The sequence below is a fragment of the Myotis nattereri genome (assembly GCF_964212035.1).
Source record: "Myotis nattereri genome assembly, chromosome: 12".
Taxonomy (NCBI): domain Eukaryota; kingdom Metazoa; phylum Chordata; class Mammalia; order Chiroptera; family Vespertilionidae; genus Myotis; species Myotis nattereri.
The window spans coordinates 63,587,822-63,609,088 of record NC_138087.1 but is presented as its reverse complement, the minus strand read 5'-3'; the positions used below and the strand labels follow the sequence as shown (position 1 = coordinate 63,609,088).

Sequence of the window (21,267 nt, the reverse complement as noted above, 5' to 3'; positions counted from 1 at the left end):
AATATGTAATTATATATGTGTTTTCCAATGGTCTTAGGCAACCCCTGTGAAAGGGTCATTCGACCCCCCCAAAGGGGTCGCGACCCACAGGTTGAGAACCGCTGCTCTAGTTGTTTAAATAAATGTTTCCTTAAAAAAAAGTTTCCCTGCATTTCCTGGACCCTTTATGTCCATGAGTCTGGCTGTTCTGGAACTCCTGCCCCAACCATGGGAGCTCACAGCAGATCTCAGAGTGAGAGGGATGTCCAACCTGGGCTGCCATTGCTGAGAACTTCTGAACATATTTTTCAAAGGATCATTGGTATGGGTAATGCTTTCTATCCTTCTAGGCCAGTGGTCAGCAAACTGTAGCTGGCGAGCCACATGCGGCTCTGTGACCCCTTGAGTGTGTGTGGCTCTTCCACAAAATACCACGTGCGGGCATGCATGTACAGTGGGATTGAAACTTCGTGGCCCATGCGCAGAAGTTGGTATTTTGTGGAAGAGCCACACTTAAGGGGCCAAAGAGCTGCATGTGGCTCACGAGCCGCAGTTTGCCAACCACTGTTCTAGGCAATAGGCACCTGCAGGCAAGCCTGGTAACCTAACTAGTGGACAGTGTTTTCTGCTTTCCCGGGGGAAATAGATTTTGAGTTCCAAATAGCTCACATAGAAACAGACTTGCTGTTTCAAATATAGGGGCGTGTCCAACATGTTGGTTCAAATATTAAACCCTAAATTCTGGATATAATCTTCCATACAAGCTGGGTGAAGGGTTGGGAATCCGGATATCAGTGAAACAAAGGTGCTGAAATTTAGCCCTCAAAGGGCACATTGGGTAAAGGCGTTGAATTGCAGTCATAACATTAGGATCAGATGGACATCTACAGAGAGTGGCTAAATTTATTATATCATTTCAGAAGAATAATTATAATAACGACTCTGGGGAAATGCCAGAGTCCTTAGGTCCTTCTGGGACACTGCTACGTTTCTCTCGCCCAGATTTCTACCTACCTACCTGTTCCAAGCTGAGCTCACATACTGGTAGAGTACTTGCAGGTAGTTCTTTGTTTTAACTTAACTTAATGTACTTTAAGTATGTGCTGAAAATGTTTAGGTTACAACTTTATTACAGGTGTTTTATTATGCTTCCTAGTACTATTGTATTTCCTCACAGTGACCTTAATCTTTTATTTTAATGTCACAGAAGAATAATGCAAACCTGAAATCATTAAAGCCAGAGAAGTCTGACTCTGAGGTAAGACCTTTTTCTTTGTCATAATCTTACTTCTAATCTCCCTCTTACATCGGTAATAACAAAATGGTGTGATTAAAATGTCTTCTCCATATTTTATAGGAGAAAGCCAAGATTGCAAAGCTTGGACTTAAGCTAGGATTACTCACCTCCGATGCCAACTGCGAGATCGAGAAGTGGGAGAATCAGGAGAATGAGATTGTTCGATATGGGCGGAATATGTCCAGGATGGCCTATTCTCTATATTTATTTACTAGGTAAACATATTTTGATCTTTTTAAATCAATTTAGTATCTAGTGTAGAGAAAAAATGCCATGTGAAATCACTGGTAGGTCAAAGTCAGTTTAGTGTGCATGGTAAAAGCCTATATATGTCCTTCTTGTTTTAAATAAGTGAATGCAACAAGAAGACATTCAATTAAGACTTAGGTGTAGTAGAGACCCTCTTCTAGGTTTATATCCTATTCTTTTCATAATTTTGCATTCTACTTTTTTTATCCTGTACATCAACCCAGCCGGCATCAGTAAGTTTAGAAAACATGCCTTTTAAATCGTTATACAAATGATTGAATGGACACGGATCAAAGAATAGAGCCATTAGGCCTACCACCTCAATAGAGTGCCAAATCTCTGTGAGTCACTGTTTGTTGTATAGCACAGATTTTCAATAACTTTGCCATTATCTGACCTACATTCTTCATCTTGTTCACATCACAAGACTCTTGAGCAAATGCCTGTTGAAGTCAATGTTGATCACATTCCCAAATCTTCCATGATAATAATCTCCCTATATGGTATAATAATGTATATGTATATATGATAGTAATACCATGTTGCTAAATATCAGTTATCTGCTCAATAATCTGTTCTAGAATTTTCTCATGGAATGACTTCAAACTTTTCACTAATTTTCTGAAATCTATCTTTTTCATTTTTGAAAACCTGGAAAATACTTGATCTATCCAACGTTATGGCCCCTCTTTTACTCATTTTGATTTTGAAAATATTGTCAGCAGTGGGTCACACCTGCACGTTGTTTCAGTATTCTGAAATGTAATCCATTTAGTCTGGAATCTTAAGCTCGATTAAAGTAGGTAGGATCTCTACTACTGTGCGGGCATTGGGGCTCAATAAATAGCACCCTTTCCCTACCCAGCTTCTGAACAAAACACAAAAATAAGCAAAAGACTAGGTAGATGGGGGGCAGTAACATTTATACCGGTAAAGCTGATATTGGACAATGTAATTTATATCCACAGGCAGGTAGGTTTTTACAGATGATCGCTAGAATTAAGAAATCTTACTCCACAGGGACAGACTGTGTCTCTTAAGACCCCTGAAAGAACAGGAATCTCCCCAAGGTAGCTTTACTTTCAAGAGAAAAAGTAAAGAAAGAGCTACCATGTCCAATTTATTTCCAGAAAGTCTGAGAAGATAAATGGCCACCTCTTCAGTGGGATGGGGACGTGAGGGAGGGATGCGTACCAGTGGAAGGAATCTGAGGACTCAGCATTCATTAGGAAGAGCATTTATGTCCCTTTTGCGTGTGTCTTCTATTCTTTCAAGATAAACCATTCTCCTGGAGGGCGAAGGGAAAATGACAGTTGAGCTATTTTTTCTGTGCTGAGCAGTCATTTGTTAACACCTTCCCATATTTTCCATTATTGGTGACCTTTCCTCTTTGGTGGTTTCCTTCCTTTGTTCTTAATTGTTTTAGCAAGCTTCTCCTGGGATTAAGTCTTTCCAGCACTATGACCTTCCTTAGTTCATATCTTTTAAAAATCTGATGAGTCAAGTCTACAAAAGAAAGTAAAATGGAACTCTTTTGTTTTCTCAACAAGAAAATGTGCCCAGATTAACTCTAATAACAAAGATCTTTACTTTTGGCTGGAATCATTCTAATCACCTCATGGTGATAAAAATCAGGTCTTTAAAAAAAACTTATTTTGACTGATAAAAACTGGAGAAATACATTACTAATGAATATAGTCTGACATATAAAATCTGCCCTAATAAAAGTTTCATGAATAGATTTGTTCCTGTTTGTCATTCCCCTTTTATTTCTTGTTTCTTATTTCAGAATGTTTCAGGATGATATGGTCAGCATTTCTTTTGCTTCACAGTCAGAATAGTGGGTTTTGATAAAGGATGACACGCACCCCACAGAGATGGGAAGCGGGGCGGGGTGGGGGGATTGCATTATGAGGGGTAGGGAAAACTCAAGTTCTGTGGAATGGGACTTGCTGCTAGAAGATGGTTATTGGACAGGAACACTGAATCTCAGGACAAGGAAATCCATTTCTGTGATGGATAACTCCTCATGCTGTTTGGGCAAGTCTTGGTAACAGAACTGTAAAACCTCGAGCTGGCTTAGTTTTCTACCAGTGTATTTAGTAGGCCTGTTTTTTTCTCCAACAGTCTTTCCTGTTTTCCCTTAAGACTGTGGTTTACCAACCTCATCTAGTTGCTTCTTTCAGAGACTTATCTGTTGGACCTCACAGTATCCAGTTTTGTAGTTTTCCTGGGTAATTTTATAGCTCTTCCTCAGGCTATTGTTTAATGTTGTCCTAACAGTTTATATAAAGTTCTTAATAATTTATATATAATTAATATTTCTTAATAGTTTATATTTTTGCATTTTATAATTTTCAAAAATTTCAGCTTTACCAGTGCATTATACATTTTTTGTTGTTGCTGTTTTTAATCCTTACCGGAGGATATTTTTTCCATTGATTTTTTTAGAGAGAATGGAAGGGAAAAATGAGGCGAAGGGAAATAAGGAAGGAAAGAGAGAAAGAGAGAAATATCAATGTGAGAGAGACACATCAATTGGTTGCCTCCTGCACTTCCCCCTACCGGAGCCAGGGATCAAACCTGCAACCCAGGTACATGCCCTTGACAGGGAATTGAGCCCGTGACCCTTTGGTGCCCGGGCTGACACTCTAACCACTGAGCACACTGACCATTGCAATGTGTTACAGTCTTTACCGTGGTTCCTGCTTCATAATTTCATTTGATTCTCACAGCAGTTTGTCTGAGAACAGGAAAAATTTGCTCCTATGTCATAGTTGTTAGGAGGCAGAACTGGTTGCTACTAGACTTCAGATCTCCCGACTCATGCCTTTGAGTCCAGATTCATGCATTGTGTTGTTCTTTGTGGCGATTCACTGTTCATTTGTAGGGTCTAATTCTTCTTGGTGGTTTTCAATCTGATACTCCCTAACCTTCTGATGAGAGAGGTACACAAATATTATTATGATTATTTTACACACTCAGAACTGAAACTTAAATAACATACCTCATCAAAGACAACTGAACTCCTCTCTGAGTTGAAAGTGGAATGAGAAATGAGAAAAATAGGAAAAATAGAACTTTAATATAACTTGTGAGATTTAAATTTCTTTACATTGTAAAATTAAGATGTTTAATGTTTATTTAAAAATGTAAAAAGTGTCCAAGAAGTAATAATTAAAGTTGCTTTAAGAATAAAATCATAAGATTATTAATCTATTCCACAGTCTTCAAAATTTGGGATCTCTTAATGTACAAAATGCTTTATAACTTTAATATTGCAAAACTAATTCCCAGGCAATAACTTTTTCTTACTTTCTTATTAATTCATTTCTTTCAGGGGAGAGGGGCCACTGAAAACTTCCCAGGATTTAATTCATCAATTAGAGGTAAGTTTTATTTCCATGTTTTGCTGCTACTTCAATTCTGGGCTAAATTCTCCTCGCTTAGGTAGATGCTTTAGACAAGCAGATGACAAGATTCATTCTTATCTTCCTGACTCTCCTGTCCGTCTGCTCGCCCCTCCAGAATCAAGAGCATTCTTGCATCTGTCACTTTAATCACCTTAATCATTGTCTTTGGCATTCCCATGCTTCCACCTGGGCCTCTCGAGGGAAGGGAGGTGCAGCTTGAGAGGATGTTTGTCAGCTGAGTCAGAATTGTAGAAATATTTCTCCGGATTTTTCTGTACAGTTGACTATAAATGAGCTTTTTCTCTTGAAATAGTTGGAATAAATTCTAGATTCATTCCAAGTCACACCACAGCATAGTGGGTATTTCACTGCAGAAGATCCACTGCTCGCCTTCTTCTTGTGTGAGCTCGTTCATGACACTGATGCCTGCTGAATTGCCTACAAACTGATGAACGTAAACTGTTCATCGAATATTTATGGAGTTTGTACCATGTGTCAGACCCTGGACACATGGGTTAGACCAGCCGTGGGCAAACTACGGCCCGCGGGCTGGATCCGGCCCGTTTGAAATGAATAAAACTAAAAAAAAAAAAAAAAAAAAAAGACAGTACCCTTTTATGTAATGATGTTTACTTTGAATTTATATTAGTTCACACAAACACTCCATCCATGCTTTTGTTCCGGCCCTCCGGTCCAGTTTAAGAACCCATTGTGGCCCTCGAGTCAAAAAGTTTGCCCACCCCTGGGTTAGACTCTGGACAAAAGTGAACAAAACAAAGCCCCTGTTCCCATGGAGCTTACATTCTAATGGGAGGAGGTCGACAATAACGAGTATATAACGCCCATACGTAAGGACTTAGAGGTGAAAGTGTGCAGGATAAGAACAGAGGGGCTAGAGGGGCCATCAGAAAAGACCTCTCGAAGGAGGTAACATCTGCATAGAGACATTGAGAGAGTGAGCCGGATGCTTACCTTGGGATTGACTATTTCAGGCAGGCAGAATAAAGGCCCGGAGGTATGAAACTAGGCTGGGGAATCTGAGGAGCAATAAGGAGGCAAGTGTAGATGCCATGGAGTGAGCCGGAAAGAAAGTGGTAACATCCGACATCTCTGTAGCCACGGAAGAAACTTTTCCCCCACAAGATGGATGAAAACTCATTGGGGGTTTTGAGGAGAAGTAGCATGATCTGACTATATTTTAAAGCTTTTTTAGCTTGATCAAGAGGGAAAATGGTAGTGCTATTTGCTGAGATACGGGACACCAGGGGACTACACCAGATCTACAATGTGGAAATGGAGCATTATTTTGCTGAAGACTGATATCAGGGTAGTTCAGGAATGGAGAGAGGGGTTTGGAAGTCATCAGCTTTATGGTGGTTTTAAAACCATGACACGCTATGAGACAGATGTGGATCTTGCCCTTAAGGGGTTTACAGGCTACAAGGGAAGAAGAGATATGTAAAATAGAAAGTATTCATGTAGAATGAGGAGGAATATATGACTGAGTCAATCCATTGGGTTAGAAGCTTGGTATAAAACTCATTGGTTTTCCTTTTAAAGGGTAGGGAAGGATGCAAAGGATGATTTGACCTTGAGATCAGTTTATCTATGACAGCAAGGTGTTAAGGCTAATGGACAGAGGAGTGATGTTATCCCTAGAAGTATTGCCTCCTTCTTCATCTATGGTAATTTATGACCAAAACCTGTTTTTTAATTCAGAAATCATTCTCAGATTGCCCTGTTCACTTAATTCTTACTGCTGTCACTTAAAATTAAGTCTTCATTTTTTTACTCCCCTGGAATCTTTCACTTATACTGAATATTCTTATCAGTCCAAATCATTTGTCACTGTTTTTTTCCCATCATCCTGGGCCCCTACTGCAGTGGTTCTCAACCTTCCTAATGCCGCGACCCTTTAATACAGTTCCTCATGTTGTGGTGACCCCCAATTTCATTGTTACAAATTGAACATAATTAAAGGATAGTGATTAATCACAAAAACGATATGTAATTATATATGTGTTTTCCGATGGTCTTAGGCGACCCCTGTGAAAGGGTCGTCGACCCCCCACCCCAAAGGGGTCGCGACCCACAGGTTGAGAACCACTGCCCTACTGGGTTGTGAAATGTGTGGTGAATAGGCAAAACCAATCTGAATTGCTCCTCTCGAGTAGCTGGTTAAAGAACGTGTGTGGGTGACAAATTTAATCTTGCTTGGCTGGAAGTAGGGATGTTCTAAGCCTTTTTGGCTCATGTTCTAAAATCTGTCACCCTTTTATAATTGGGGCTAATACAGGGTGAGCTTTGGATCCCTCTAGAAGCTCAGACACAGTTTGTATAGCTAAGCATCATAGGTCCATGCACCCTCAAGTACTTGGAGGCGTCCAGGTATAGAGGAGCCTCCTTAGGGATGGATGCTGCCGCAGGTCGGGGAAGCCACCTTCTGAATACCATTAAAACCTTGCGTTTTCCTGGGCGCAACAGAAAATGTAGGTGCACCATGACAGGCCTTTTATGAGCATTTTTCCTTCCAACTACCCAGAAGATATACATCGAAAGTAGTGATATTTCTTTCTTTCCACCAGGTTTTCGCTGAAGAGGGCTTAAAGGTTGCTTCAAGTGCACAAGCTTTCTCAAAACAGGTAACGCAGGCCCACCTGCCTGATGTTGGAGGTGATGTCATGAATGCCTACTTTGTGGTGTATTACTAAGGTGTAAAGGTATTTAAGATTGAAAGATAGAGTTTGCTGGAGTTGTTATAACTTCCCAAATTACATTTCAGCTGAAAGATGATGACAAGCTTATGCTTCTCCTGGAAATAAACAAGCTAATCCCTCTATGCCACCAGCTCCAGACAATAACGAAGACCCCTGTGCAGAATCAAGGGCTTCTAAAGGTGAAAGTGAGGGTGGGTTATCCGGGTAGGCACTTGAGACTTTGACACTTCTTTAGCAGATTAGCCTCCAGCCCCCTTTTCTTCAAATAAAGAGCTAATAACCACAGAAGAGCAATTTATTTCCATTTTTCTTGGCATGAATTCGAGTCACCTATTATCTGCAGTTATAAATAACCCCAGGAAGCAGTAGGTTCACCAAATAAATTGGCTTTTTGACAGGATTAATTCCATAGCACTAAGTCACTTCCCTTAAATCCTAATGTTAGCACATGTCTAAGGCACAGACTCCTGAGCAGGGTCTCCATTCATAGGAAATTAATTGGAGTGCCACAAAGCAGGGTGCCAGAGGAATTGCAAAGGAGGGGGTTCACTGCCACTATTTTAAATGCTTAGAGGAGCCCCAAAACAGCCTAAAGTAGAATGGGTTGATTTTCCATCCATTCTTGGGGATTCATGAACTGGGCTCGAGAACCAGCCACAATCCTTGCATCTGTGTTCTAGGGCCACAGGTTATCAAGAACCCTTAGAGTTCCATAATGGAGAAACGTTATCATTGAAAAGTAAATGGTGATGAAGTCTTCTGAAGTACCCCTTGTAAAGGAGTTTGATTTGCTCACCTTTTGTCACTATAGGTCGATAAATGTATTACAAAGACAAGATCCATGATGGCTATTTTGGTCCAGCTTCTCTCACTTTGCTTTAAACTACTGAAGAAGGTGAGATAGTTTTCTATCTTCCACTCACATTTTAAAAACGAGTTTAAAGGACGATGCAAAAGAAAATAGTTACTTAATCTTTATAAATTTTACTTTGAGAGTAAAGAATAAATTAACTATGTTAACTCTTTGCAGCTTCAGATGGAAAACAACAGATGGGTCTCAGTCACGAATAAAGACTCTGTGGATGGTAAAACTTGAGAAGTTTTTGAGAGCAGATCTCGGGAACACCATATGGCAAAGCTGACATTTTTAAAAACAAATGATCCTTTATATTTCTTGAAACTCAGTCATTTTATAAAGAAAGTAACATTGAAGTACTGCTTTATTTTCTGATCATGAAACCGATTGTGGCTTTTTGACAATTAAGTGCTGTGGTAGTTGCTAGAATTCTAATTGCAGTGTGATTTTAAAATGAGACATTGCCAGCAATATTCTTTAAAAGTCAAGCCAAATATCCCAGCTGTCTTAATGACGGTTTAATCCAAAGAAGCTACTTTGAATATGTGCTCACCTTTGGCATATTTTACCTTCCTGTTTTCAGGTTGTTATTTAAGCTTATCACCTAGAACACTAACTTAAGCAGGAAATACACGGTAGTCTGGTTGAAAGCAGTTTTTCTTAAGCCTGTGGACTCTCCTTTAATCCCTCTGTCCACCAAGTGTGAGTGGGCCTCTGGGCCACCCGCTGTCACAGATCATCCATGCGAGGAGCACACATTTGTTCTCTAACGAGCATTTCACAGGCCAACGCCATCTGTTGTGATGCATATCCCTCCCCCACCCCCAAAGCTGGGTCATGGAGCTCACACCATGGAATCCTGGAGGAACTCACCGGAGAAGGCTTTTAGTTCTAGTTGTAGCTGAGCAGTCTGCCTACCCTGAACACTAGCTGGAATCCTAAACCTATGTGCTGGCTTAAAAAAATTTTTAAACTGTCTCCAGTAGTGACCGATGGAATGGAAGATGGAAGACGGAGAATGATAGAAGAAGCTGTTTCAAATAAATTCTGAATCATACATTTTATATATGTGCCTTTGGAATGTTCATTGTAAAACAAATAAACATCTTTATTCTTTTTAATTTTGGGGCTTAGAGCTTTTCTTGTTTTTGTGGGGTGGGATTTGATGGGAGGGTCTGGTTTATAGGTCCTGCCTACCTGATATAGTGCCATTAACTTTGGTTTGGACTTGTGATAGTGCTTGTATCCCAATGCTTTGAAATCTTAACAGGACATGTCAGTTGCCAATTGCCTATAGTTTTATAAGCTTATCTGATGACTCTTATCTGGGTTGGCCATCACAATAGTCACAAGATTCCAAAGACCCACAGTACCACCAATTAGGAAGTCAGTATTTTATTGAAGGAAACTTTAATTGTATGGGCCTCTTCTTTATAAAAATCATGAAGCGTGATTTTTATTCCCTGATACCAAAATATTTTAAAATTACAATAGAAATAATGGTGAATGAGAGGTAGTTATATGTAAAATAGATATAATTTTTTTTACTATCATTGTGCTGCCCAAACTGGGGGCCTGCTGGTTTGTGATACATTCTCAGTGCACAGCACTGTCAGCGTAGATGCTTGTGGAGTTACTACCTGGATCATGTCTGGTGGGTGTACCTGGGGACAGTCATGCTGGCACTTAAGTTACAAGTTTTTCTTGTGAGTCGAAAATAACTTCTCAATTTTATTTACAAAATACTTTTACAGACCTGAAATGAGAATATTCTCTTATTTAAGTTCAAGTGGGGGTGGGGAAGGGATGATTTATGACTTCTACAGCATAAGATAGGGAACCAAAGGAATTTACATGTCAATTGATTTCTTTTGTACTATTGTTTGGATTTAAAAACAAATATTTAAACATACATGTTTCAGCCCTTAAAAAAATAACAATTTTAAAGTCTTTTATTTAAAATTCAGTATGAATAAGTATACAATCTTAAAACATAAATTCAGTTTTGTTTTCTAGTTCAAATGATGTGAAAGCTTTTGTTCTGTTCAAAGGCCTGTCTTTGAATTATGGTAACTTCTTTCTTGTTACCCTGTAGGTAGTGTGAGACTGTTACAGAGTGAATCTAATGTATGTACTGTATTATAATGCTTCCATAAATTAGGAAAGCCCTTTGCATTTTTCAAAGCCTTTTCCTGTTGTCCCTCATAGAAGCCACAGCGTTAGAGTTCTGCTTTGTCTCAGAGAGGAAGGCCCTCCTGCGGCATAAGGACTAGAGAAGGTACATCCACACACAGCCTCTTCCTACAGCCTGCAGAGGACTTGGGGCAGAAGGGGTGGGACCAGACCTTTTGGTAGGGTCACACTGAAGCACACTGGGTAAGAGGTCAGCTGTTGTTTCCTTTACCGTCAAACTGATGGAAGTATGAGCAAAAACAATTAGCCATGCCATAACATTCAAAAAGAAGTATGTCAAAATGTAGTACTTACTAATGAGTTATAGGATGGGTAGATTATTTTTACTTGCTACTTTAAAACTTGTGTCTTTTCCAAATTTTCCCCAAAATGCTCTGCTTGTTTTTAATTAGAAATGTTGTTTGCAAGTTTTTAGAAAGAGAAAAGCAAAAGAGGAGCAGGCTAGGTCCATGGCAGGGCAGATCTGAGAAGCTGAAGACAAATGGGAACCAAGGCTTGTCTTGCAAGAGAAAGGGGAAAAAAAAACACAGGCTTCCCTGCAGAAGGCTGGCTGCGGAGTATGCTTCTGCCATACGGTGGTACTTCCTCAGTGCACGGATCGAGTGCCGCACTGCTTTTTATGCCATCTTAGTCCTCACGATGTGGCTGCTGTGGCATTACTGCGTTTTACCACAACTTCTTCATATTGTTTTTGTGTCAGTAACCCTTCGGTTATGCTTTTACTTTCTTCAAATTTGGGCAACACAACTGCAATGTAACCTTCAGTGGCTGGCTAGAAAGGAAATAGAACATTTAGTACTGTCATATGACAAAAATCAGACAAAAAGTAAGTGGATGGAATCATACTTCTCCCCCACCCCCTTTACCTTCTCTTGAAGAATAGACGGCTTATGGAGAATATTTTCATTCACTTCCATCAGCCGTCCTCTAACACAGCTATTGAAAAAAAGAACTGTTTTGAAGAAAAATATTATCTCCTTTTTTATCTCCTAAATTGTGGTTAAAAAGTAACTCACCTAGATATAGTATATTCTTCCCCATCTGAGCAGTAAATCTTACACAGAGGTGCAAGTTCTGTTAGAAACTGTGCTCCCTGAAAATGAAAGGGAAGAAGTAATTAGTTGATACACATTTTCACTTTCCTTTGAGAGGTAGCCCTCAGTGTCATAGGATATATTCATGGAATTAGTGTTTTAAAAACCATTTATTCAAACATATAAGTGCCTGCTATGGGCCAGGTACCAACCTAGGTTCTAGGGAAAAAGCAAACTAAGACACATGTGATAATAGGTAGTTTAAAGATTAAGAATATATTTTATGAACTTCAAATGAGAAAGCTGCATATAGCTAAGTATAAAGATTTCAACAGTATAGGAAAGTCCATCAATAAGCAATAATAGAAAATTCAACATGAGAGTGTGACACCAATATTGTACAAAGTTAACTTCATTAAGATTCCGACCTTCTCTAAGATGGTTTGAAAAAGGGATGTTTTTCCAGTTAACAAGTAATGAACTTGGAGGAAAATTTGGAAAACAGATAAGTTGTAAGTAGCAAATAAGAATCATTTACCCATTATCCTATAACCCAGAAGTAAATACCAAATTTTTTAAAAAACATATTTTTATTGATTTCAGAAAGGGAGAGGGAGAGAGAGAGAGAAACATCAATGATAAGAGAAACTCATTGATTGGCTGCTTACTGCACACCCCTACTGAGATTGAGCATGCAAAAGGGAATCGAACCTGTGACCCTTCAGTCCACAGGCCAATGCTCTATCCACTGAACCAAATTGGCTAGGGCAATACCAAATTTTTTTTAAAATATATTTTATTGATTTTTAGAGAGGAAGGGAGGAGGAGATAGAGATAGAAATATCAATGATGAGAATCATTGATGGGCTGCCTCCTGCACGCCCCCTACTGGGGATCGAGCCCACAACCCAGGTATGTGCCCTTGGCCGGAATTGAACCTGGAACCCCCCAGTCCGCAGACTGACGCTCTATCCACTGAGCCAAGCCAGCTAGGGCGCAATACCACATTTTGACATATCTGTTAGAATGCTAAGGCACGTTATTGTTTCATGTACTCCACACTCTATGGATATATCTGGGGAGTTTCTGTCAAAAATCTACAAGGAGGCTCATGGGAACTGAGGCAGGCACGTCTCGTGTTGCTCTCCCCCCGCCCCCCCGTGCCCCCCCCCCCCCCCCGAGGAATTTTTCCTGGAGTGGACATAGGCACTTGAAGTCAAGATGCTCTGCCTCATGATCTTACCCCAACACATTATCATACAACATTCAGACGCACCACATTGGCTTCATTCACTCCTCCGCATGTGGAGACTGTACTTCATTTCAAAATACTAGTCCGTGGGACTCCCAGCCTTTAGGAGGAAGGTGTGGGTACTCATCCCAAAGGGTCTGTCTACCACTGGGACTATGTCAAAAGAGCGGAAGTGTTTTGACTCATTTTTTCACCTCCCTTGGAAGACCAAATGACTGGCAGTGCTGAGATCGAATTAAAACTTATCGGTAGTGGCTTCTATCTGCAGGTCTCTCCCTGTTCCTCAGTAGTAACACAGTGTTACTATTTTGGATAAAGATTTATCACAGGACTTTCACAAGCACTAAGTGTTTTTACTTGTAATTTGCAGACTTTGTCTTTTAAGAATGGTCCATGCTTTTCTAAGTCCATGTTTCCTGAGTGAGGAAAAAAATCAATACTCATAAGCCACGTTGTTAGGGGATTTCAGGCCAACAAAGGGCAGTATAGACAAGGGTCTTCTGGCACAGTGAGGGCTGTTGGCAGAAATGGTTAGTATGCACTCAGCACATGAAAGACCTAAATCGTCCTCTGTGACAGGTGTACTAAAAGTGATCCTCTCCTTTAATGTGTTCATCCTGCTAGGGTTGTAGAGGGTAGAGTTAGCACTGTGTACAACTGAGCATTCTGTGGAAGTAGAGGGTGTGGCTGTATGTGTATGAAATTGGCAATGGAAAATGCTAAGGAGCAAATACTGTGTATTTTTTAAGATTGCTTTTTTCACACATCAGGGAATGTTCTTGTTTTTTTTATTTTTTTATTGTGGAAATATATGGTAGAGTTGGTTACCTAAATTTTACAGAACTCAAAATACTGGTTTAACAAAACTGGAAGGGACAAAATATCTCATTATCGTGGTAGTCGAGTTATCCTTTCAAAGGCCCACCTTCCCCTTCATCCTGGGGATGACGGGTGGTGATACAGAACCTGAAATGACAGATCCTATACCTCCTGAAATACCTCATTTTTTTGGTCTGAGAATTTCTCTAGGGTCAATGTTTTCTTAAGATCAGCATCTCAAACTGCCAGGGAAGGATGCTGAGCATACATCACTGAATTCTAAGACTGAGTGGACCTATCTTTACTATGATGTAGAAGATTTAAGTAGAGAATTATAGGAACATACCCGTTTAAATTTCCCAGAGACCTTGTTCTGAAGTCTGCTACAGTTGGTGCTGATTTGATAGGAAATGCTTTTAATTGTTTTTCCACTTTGAAGAACTGGATGAGATTCTGCCAATGTGATGACACATATTCTATAAGGAGCAAGAATTGGTCCTGTATTACTGCTTGGCATAATTTTTCTTCAAATAGCACAGTATTCCTCCTGACAAAAGAATATCTGAACTGACATTTGTTTAGTCAAACCATCATTTTCCACTATTACTGTAGAAGGGAATGCAAAATAAAATAGGAGAAAATGGGATTTTACATACTTCCCAAAGAGAAGAGTACCAGGTCTTCAGGTAGCACTGAGGTAGACGAGAGAGTAGTCAGGCATGCCCATATGTAGTATACAGGATACCACCTAGACCTCCACCCTAGCCTTCTCCATGGGCTCTGGCAATTCACTGGTTAGGCAAAGGCTGGTTACTTCAGGCAGTAGTAGCGGACTGAGGGCATGGTGGTCCATTTGGATGTTTGGATAATCACATTTGTATAACGTGAGTAGGCACTGAAAGGCTCATTCTTGTCAACCTAACTCCTATCATAAATAATACTATTTCAACACAGTGAAAAATAATCATTTATTGAACATTAGTTCAATCCAACACCATACCAGGCTACTATACCAGAAAAAAATTTTTTTTTAATTTAAAATTCCCAATTTGCTTACCGGTTAGAGTGCTGTAGTATACAGTGGTCCTCACAGGGTTTTCCTTTGACATCTGGAAGAATGACCAGGTCAGGAGGTTGTGGAGTCAACATTTACTACTTACTGGATAGCACTTTCTTTGGTTCATAGAGATAGTAAATTATGAAGATTGTACACATTCCAATCACTTGTATCCTTTGATTACTCAAAAAGATATACCTAAAAGGCTTGCTATAAAGCAGTGATGGCGAACCTTTTGAGCTCGGCGTGTCAGCATTTTGAAAAACCCTAACTTAACTCTGGTGCTGTGTCACATATAGAATTTTTTTGATATTTGCAACCATAGTAAAACAAAGATTTATATTTTTGATATTTATTTTATATATTTAAATGCCATTTAACAAAGAAAAATCAACCAAAAAAATGAGTTCGCGTGTCACCTCTGACACACGTGTCATAGGTTAGCCATCACTGCTGTAAAGCAAAGAGATGTGGCCTGGATGGAATCATTCATTCACCATTAAAGTGATTACCCTTTGCTCCATCTTGCTTTAAAACAAGTACACATTATTTCTATTAGAAAAATGCGACTAGCCATGCATTCTTTATATAATACAGTGTGTATGTTTTAGAGGGACCAACTCCTGGTTTGCCTAGGACTGTCCTGATGTTAACGCTGAATGTCTCGGATTCCGGAAAAACCTTCAGTCATTGGTAAACAAGGACAGTTAGTCATCCAAAATGTGGCTAATAATACCTATGCTACAATATTTTTAAAAATGAGTACAACTGTTACCCCTGAATGCAATGGAGCAAGTATGGGGTGAGAAGAAGGTCCCCGGCGATGTTTCCACTACTGATATTCACTGCATACACAAACAACGGAACACCCAATTATTAAGTGGCAGATGTGTAGAATACCAGCGGCTTCTCTTTCAGTAGCACTGTTGGATTCTGGCTTGCTATCCCTTCCCCCACAGGCCTGACCTAAACTCTAAGGGACCTCAGGAGACTTGCACCCAGGGAAGCAATGGGCAGTGGCAGCTCACCCCCAGCTAACCCCTGGACCTGCTCCCAAGGCCCCCGTTTCTCTGGTCCAGGGAGTGACAGCACCTGCCTCGGCTCACTTCTCTCCGGTAAGGTTTCTCGGGAGCCAAAGCAGCCCCGCCTATTCTCTCTCCCGCTGCTTTTATCCTAAGCCCTTCCTTGTTTCCCTGTCCCCAACTTTAATAAACCTACTCTAAAAAAAATAAAAGAGCAATACACAAAAGCACGCACAAGATGTTAGATTCTGTTTTCTAAAGGCCTCTAGTCTAACCCACCTTCTCCCCATCTCCACAGTCTCTACCTCAGTTCCGACCAGACCATGTAAGTCATTTTCTGCATGGCCACTCTCTATAGGATTTGCAAGGCCCTTGGGCACTCCAGGAGACTGCCGACGCCCCTGCCTCCCTTGGTGCCTCACCTTAAACCATCTTCCCGCCAGCAACCCACCCAGGAATTCGCGCAGCGCTCGCCAGCCCCAGAATGCGCTCTGCTGGCATTTTAGCCTTGGCAAATACCCATTCCCTCCTGTTTTTTAAAAAGCAATACACAAACACACACAAAATTGTTAGATTCCTTCCATCGTGGAGCTGAAGCGCCGGAGAGCGCGCGTGGCTTCTGATGTGTCACCGTCGTCCCTGCTGCATCAGGCCTATACGGCCCCGGAGAGACCGACATTATTCCCCACTTACCCGCTTTGTACCAGCGAGTGAAGTAACGATCCACAAGTGACGGCGCCGCGGACTCCGCCGCCACCGGCTCGGTAGCCATGGCGACCTCGGGCGCCGCTCCCTCCGCCCTAGGAGACCCGAGCGCTTCCTCCATGTTGGCCAGGAGGAGGCGGTCCTTCCGGCGCGCGGCCTGCGGCGTGCGCATGCGCACTGCAATACTGGCCCTGCAGGCCCCGCCCACCGACGCCAATCATTGGGCTTGGGGTTGACGTCAACGCGGGGATCAACTACAATAGCATTTGTCTGTCTGTCTGGGGCCGCCTGCGGAAAAAGCCGGTCACGCCCCTTCGGCCGAGTGACGTCTTTCCCGCGCCACTCTGCCCGTGTCGGGCCTGCTTCGCTTGCAAGTCGTTGTCCCATCCGCTGCCGCTGCGCCTGCTTCAGCCGCTAACTACCTCGGGGCTCCAGTGGCCCGGAGGCCCAGTGCGCCCGCGAGAGCTCGGAGCCGCGGACGGAGAGGCGCGTGCGCAGCCCCGGGCGGACTCCGGGAGGCCGGCTGCGCGTGGCCCGGGAGGCGAGGGACGCCCCGTTGTTGGGGAGCGAGCGCGGCGTCAGGTGAGCGTTCCGGTAACTCCTGGGGTGGGGGCGCGCAGCCCGGCCCTGACCCGCCAGGTCCTGATGCCGGGAGCCCCGGGCGCGCACCTCTGCCTGGTGCAGGCCCAGGCGTGGGTGCTGCGTGACCACCTCTGCCCTCGAGCCTTAAGTTCTCTTTCTGCAGGTTTGCCTCCGCCCGCGGCATTGGGCACGGGGAGGGCCCTGCTCCCCGGCTGCACGCGAACCACGCCTGCGGTTGAGCCTGCGGATGCCTTGCAGGAGTGGGCAGGACCGCGGAAAGCGAGTCAATCAATGCGCCACAGAAGGCGATGGTTATCACAAGTTCCCAGACGGTGGCGGGTCCCTTCCCGGGTCTGGGACTTTTTCGTGATGCCCCCTGTGCTTCTCCATCTAATGTGGGGTATTATGTGGCTCTCTATACCGTGGGGGCAGGGACTCGGAATCATTTCTTGTCTGTATTGGAGCACTTACCCAGTTCTCATTCCATGTGTTGTTTTGTTTGTAATCCTCACTGGAAGATATTTTTCCATTGATTTTTAGAGAGGGGGAGGGGGAGAGAGAGAGAGAAACAGACATCTGTGAGAGAGACAACATTGATTGGTTGCCTCCAGCATGCGCCCAGCCGCGTCCAGGAGTGAACCTGCGCCCAGGTACAAGCCCTTGACCGGGAAAGGAACCGCGATCCTTCCTTGCGCAGGCCCATGCTCTACCACTGAGCCACACGGCCAGGACTCCTCCCGTGTTTGACGTAGGCCGCACACCAGTGATTGGGATCGACTGGGTACTTGCTGTATAAAGGATTCAAGCTGTATACTGACTGACAGCCACGCAGGTAACCAGTGAATAGTTTAGAACGAAAAGTGTGAGCAAAAAGTAGGCCGTTTTCAAGTTGGAACAGAGAGAGTAGAAGTGCCACGTCCCCAAATAGGGAAAACGTGTGTTGGGGAAATAGCAAGTACTTAACTTCATTTTCCAGGTTGCATTGATGTGTTCGTGAGGCATTCTTGCGGTAACATTAGGAGGTTGAAAATGTGGGTTTAGTATCCCATGTCGGGAGGGTCAGGGCTAGACGTTTCCATCTCGGCAGCATATTAATGATCTGCCTGGTACTTGTAGTCAGTCAGGGTTTCACAATTAGCTAAGAGACAGATGTGAAAAGGAGCAAGGGAAGACAATGGAGTTGTCAGAAATTTGGGAGATCAGGATTGATCTCTAGAGTAGAGCGTTCTTTACTACATTTAAAGACAGAAAAGTTGAATCATCGAGGGCTAGGAGTTGGAGATTGCAGATGTAAAAGAAAGGGTACGAATAAGTTGGGGTCCTGGGGGAGTTTGGAGGATACTCCTTTGCTGTCCTTGCAAATTGTGGGGACACTTGAGAAGATAAGGGAGTCAGGATGATGGGCGTGGACATTTAGAGAAGTTCTTTTTGAGATTGGGAGAGTCGGGTCGGGGGAGAGGAGTGATGAGCTCACCTGGGCAGGTGATTCTGGAAGCTCAGTGATTTGAGAACTCAGGTCGTTTGTTGCATTTGACAGTCAGGGTCCAGTTGGAAAAGTTGAAATCACATTATTATTTGAGCAGAATTTAATATGAAGAACTAGTTAAATAGCTGTTGGAGGAACAAAAAGCAAAAGATAAACTGATGGAAGTAGGTAGCTACAACACTTAGCTAGGGCTGGGGATCAAAACAAGGGAAGCCCTTGGGATTATCATGGCCTAAACTTGGAGCAGAGGCTTTATAAAGCAAGGACTCAGACCTCTGGAATTCAGAGGAGGAGCCCTCCTATTGCTGGATTTCAGACCCCTGGAGGGGGCCTGCCTGGTTATTGCTGGTTCCTCCAGGGAAGGGGGAGATGAGGCTGGTCATGGGAGTACAAAAACTGGGACCAAGGGCCCCTGCAAGGATGAAAGCCCATTGCTGGGGCAGCAGTGATGGGAACAGTAAGATAACAGGAAATAGTGAGTTCCTCGCAGCTCTCACTGCCTTTACCCTCCAGATTCGTATCCTTCGGTACATGGACCTCAGGGCTCCACGGGTTATTGGTGAATATTCACAGGGAGGGGATGTGAAGATATTTTGATGATCTGATCATGGCAACAGTAACAATAATAATTATTATTAGGTGAACCAGAATGAAAGAGCCCGGAAACTATTCATTTGATCCCCCTCTTGTCTGTCCTTACCTCTTGCTACTATATCACCTGTTTACTCCCCTCTAGTCAGACATGCCAGGCAGTCTCTCATCTCAAATCTACCAGTCCTTTCAGATCTATTCCAGTGGTCATCTCTATGTTTAAAGAAAGATCAAGGATGTAATTTTTATATGCTTTGGAAAGCCTAAACTTTCTGTGTGGAATTAAATTTAAAACCTTTATGGTATAATACAGGTCCAAATAATTCCTAGAAGTTCTTGAATATAAATATCACCTAAGCTTATAAACCATTGTTTACCTTGATTTTTTTTCTTGCTTCCACCATGCATGGTTTTGCCTTTCTCTTAAACCACATTTTATTTGTTATCCTTCATATTACACTTAACATTATCTGCTGTGTAGGAGGATTACCTCATCCTTTTCAATGTCATATGTATGAAATGCCAAGATGAGAGAATTCTTTTTAGACTATGGTGGCTTTAAGGGCATTGTGGTTTGTGTAATTGCCACTCCTAACATAACTTAGGGATTTCCAATTACAAACCTTAGAGGGATCAGAATATAAATACTCAGCACATTAATATTTGTTTTCCTCTTACTTAGATAATATTATACATTAAAGCAAGTCTGATTTTGCCAGATTGAAGTAGGTTTTCTATTTACCATTCTTTTCTCACCTTACTATTACACTGGTAAAAACCAGGCCAGGAAAGCTGAATTACATGAAGTAATTATATCAAGTCATTAAGCAACTCAAACATTGGTTATCATTTTGAAGTAAACTGTTGTAATTTTACAGGTCTTATTTTCCCCCTGAGAACAGTACATCCTTATATTCTACTTTTGATTTAAATTTTAACTTTTTTAATGGAAGTATATCCCAGTTTATATATAAATATACCTAGTGATATTAAAGTAATTTCATTCCACATTTTCTTCAAATATTTATATGGATTTCACATGATTTTATAAATCTATTGGATTATAAAGTTATCCTTATATTCAAAAATAAAATGTTTTCCCATTCATTTTGTTTACTGAGGAATTTACTGAGGAATAACTGATGTTAAATCTTTTTTTGTCTTAGAAGTGAGTGTTTTATCAAGGGATATTTGTACTTTTCTTTCAGGAATAGCTTCACCATGAGAAATCTGAAGTTACTTCGGACCCTGGAGTTCAGGGATATTCAGGCTCCAGGGACACCTCAGTGCTTCTCTTTCCGAACTGAGCGGAGCACAGTGCTCATTGGCTCAGAACATGGACTGGTAGAAGTGGATCCTGTCACAAGAGAAGTGAGTTATTGATTGAGAATGCAAGCATTTGGCATGACCGCTGACTTGTTTTTTTCCAAACTTGCTTCCCCAGATAGTCTTTAAATCATACTGAATTTTTATATTCCTAAATGAGAACTTCCTTTGTTTTACAGTGATGTCATATTAGGTGTAATTTAAATTGTAACCTACCTTTAACTTTGCTACTGTTTTAAATATGAGTTGGCAAAACTCTGACCTCATATTTTATGTGGGTACCCTACTTTTTACCCTTTCTACCTTGTACTTTTTGTAACAGTGGTTCTCAACTAGGGATGCAATTGAAAATTGCCATTTTAAAACTGTTTCAGCCTCCATCTCATACCAGTTAAATCAGAATGTTCACTCCAGGATCTTGAGCGTGTGTGTGTGTGTGTGTGTGTGTGTGTACATATATGTATATATATACATATATATTTTATATATGGTGGGTCAAAAGTAGGTTAATGATTGTTTATATGGAAAATAATACAATTAATAAATAATAATACAAGAATAAACTCTGGACGGAAGAAAGATGGTGGAGGAATAGGAGGATCTTTCTCTTACCTCCCTACCTCCTCCCAGAATCTAACTAGAATTAGAACTACAGTGGGAAATATTCACCCTGAAATACCTGCTTTAGA

At 41.6% G+C, this 21,267-nt stretch overlaps 3 protein-coding genes across 3 annotated transcripts in view; 2 read left to right on the top strand and 1 right to left on the bottom strand.

Annotated features, from left to right (window-relative positions):
* The window catches only part of CTNNAL1 (catenin alpha like 1), a 53,916-nt gene extending 44,281 nt beyond the window's left edge, over positions 1–9,635 (top strand). The window contains exons 13-19 of the mRNA XM_081104106.1: positions 1,187–1,237; positions 1,337–1,491; positions 4,866–4,914; positions 7,524–7,580; positions 7,721–7,834; positions 8,467–8,550; positions 8,686–9,635. Of these exons, the coding sequence (XP_080960232.1) occupies positions 1,187–1,237; positions 1,337–1,491; positions 4,866–4,914; positions 7,524–7,580; positions 7,721–7,834; positions 8,467–8,550; positions 8,686–8,751 (576 nt within the window). The 3' untranslated portion in view covers positions 8,752–9,635. The remainder of the gene's footprint in view (positions 1–1,186; positions 1,238–1,336; positions 1,492–4,865; positions 4,915–7,523; positions 7,581–7,720; positions 7,835–8,466; positions 8,551–8,685) is intronic.
* An 810-nt stretch (positions 9,636–10,445) lies between these two features.
* Positions 10,446–17,002, bottom strand: ABITRAM (actin binding transcription modulator). The gene is made up of 6 exons (XM_081104107.1): positions 16,582–17,002; positions 14,867–14,918; positions 14,156–14,285; positions 11,721–11,797; positions 11,571–11,640; positions 10,446–11,476 (listed from the first exon to the last, which is right to left on the bottom strand). The coding sequence occupies exons 1-6, from the start codon at positions 16,763–16,765 to the stop codon at positions 11,339–11,341; spliced, it is 651 nt and encodes a 216-aa protein (XP_080960233.1). The 5' UTR covers positions 16,766–17,002; the 3' UTR covers positions 10,446–11,338.
* The window catches only part of ELP1 (elongator acetyltransferase complex subunit 1), a 61,413-nt gene continuing 56,961 nt past the window's right edge, over positions 16,816–21,267 (top strand). Inside the window, exons 1-2 of the mRNA XM_081104108.1 lie at positions 16,816–17,175; positions 20,461–20,623. Of these exons, the coding sequence (XP_080960234.1) occupies positions 20,474–20,623 (150 nt within the window). The 5' untranslated portion in view covers positions 16,816–17,175; positions 20,461–20,473. The remainder of the gene's footprint in view (positions 17,176–20,460; positions 20,624–21,267) is intronic.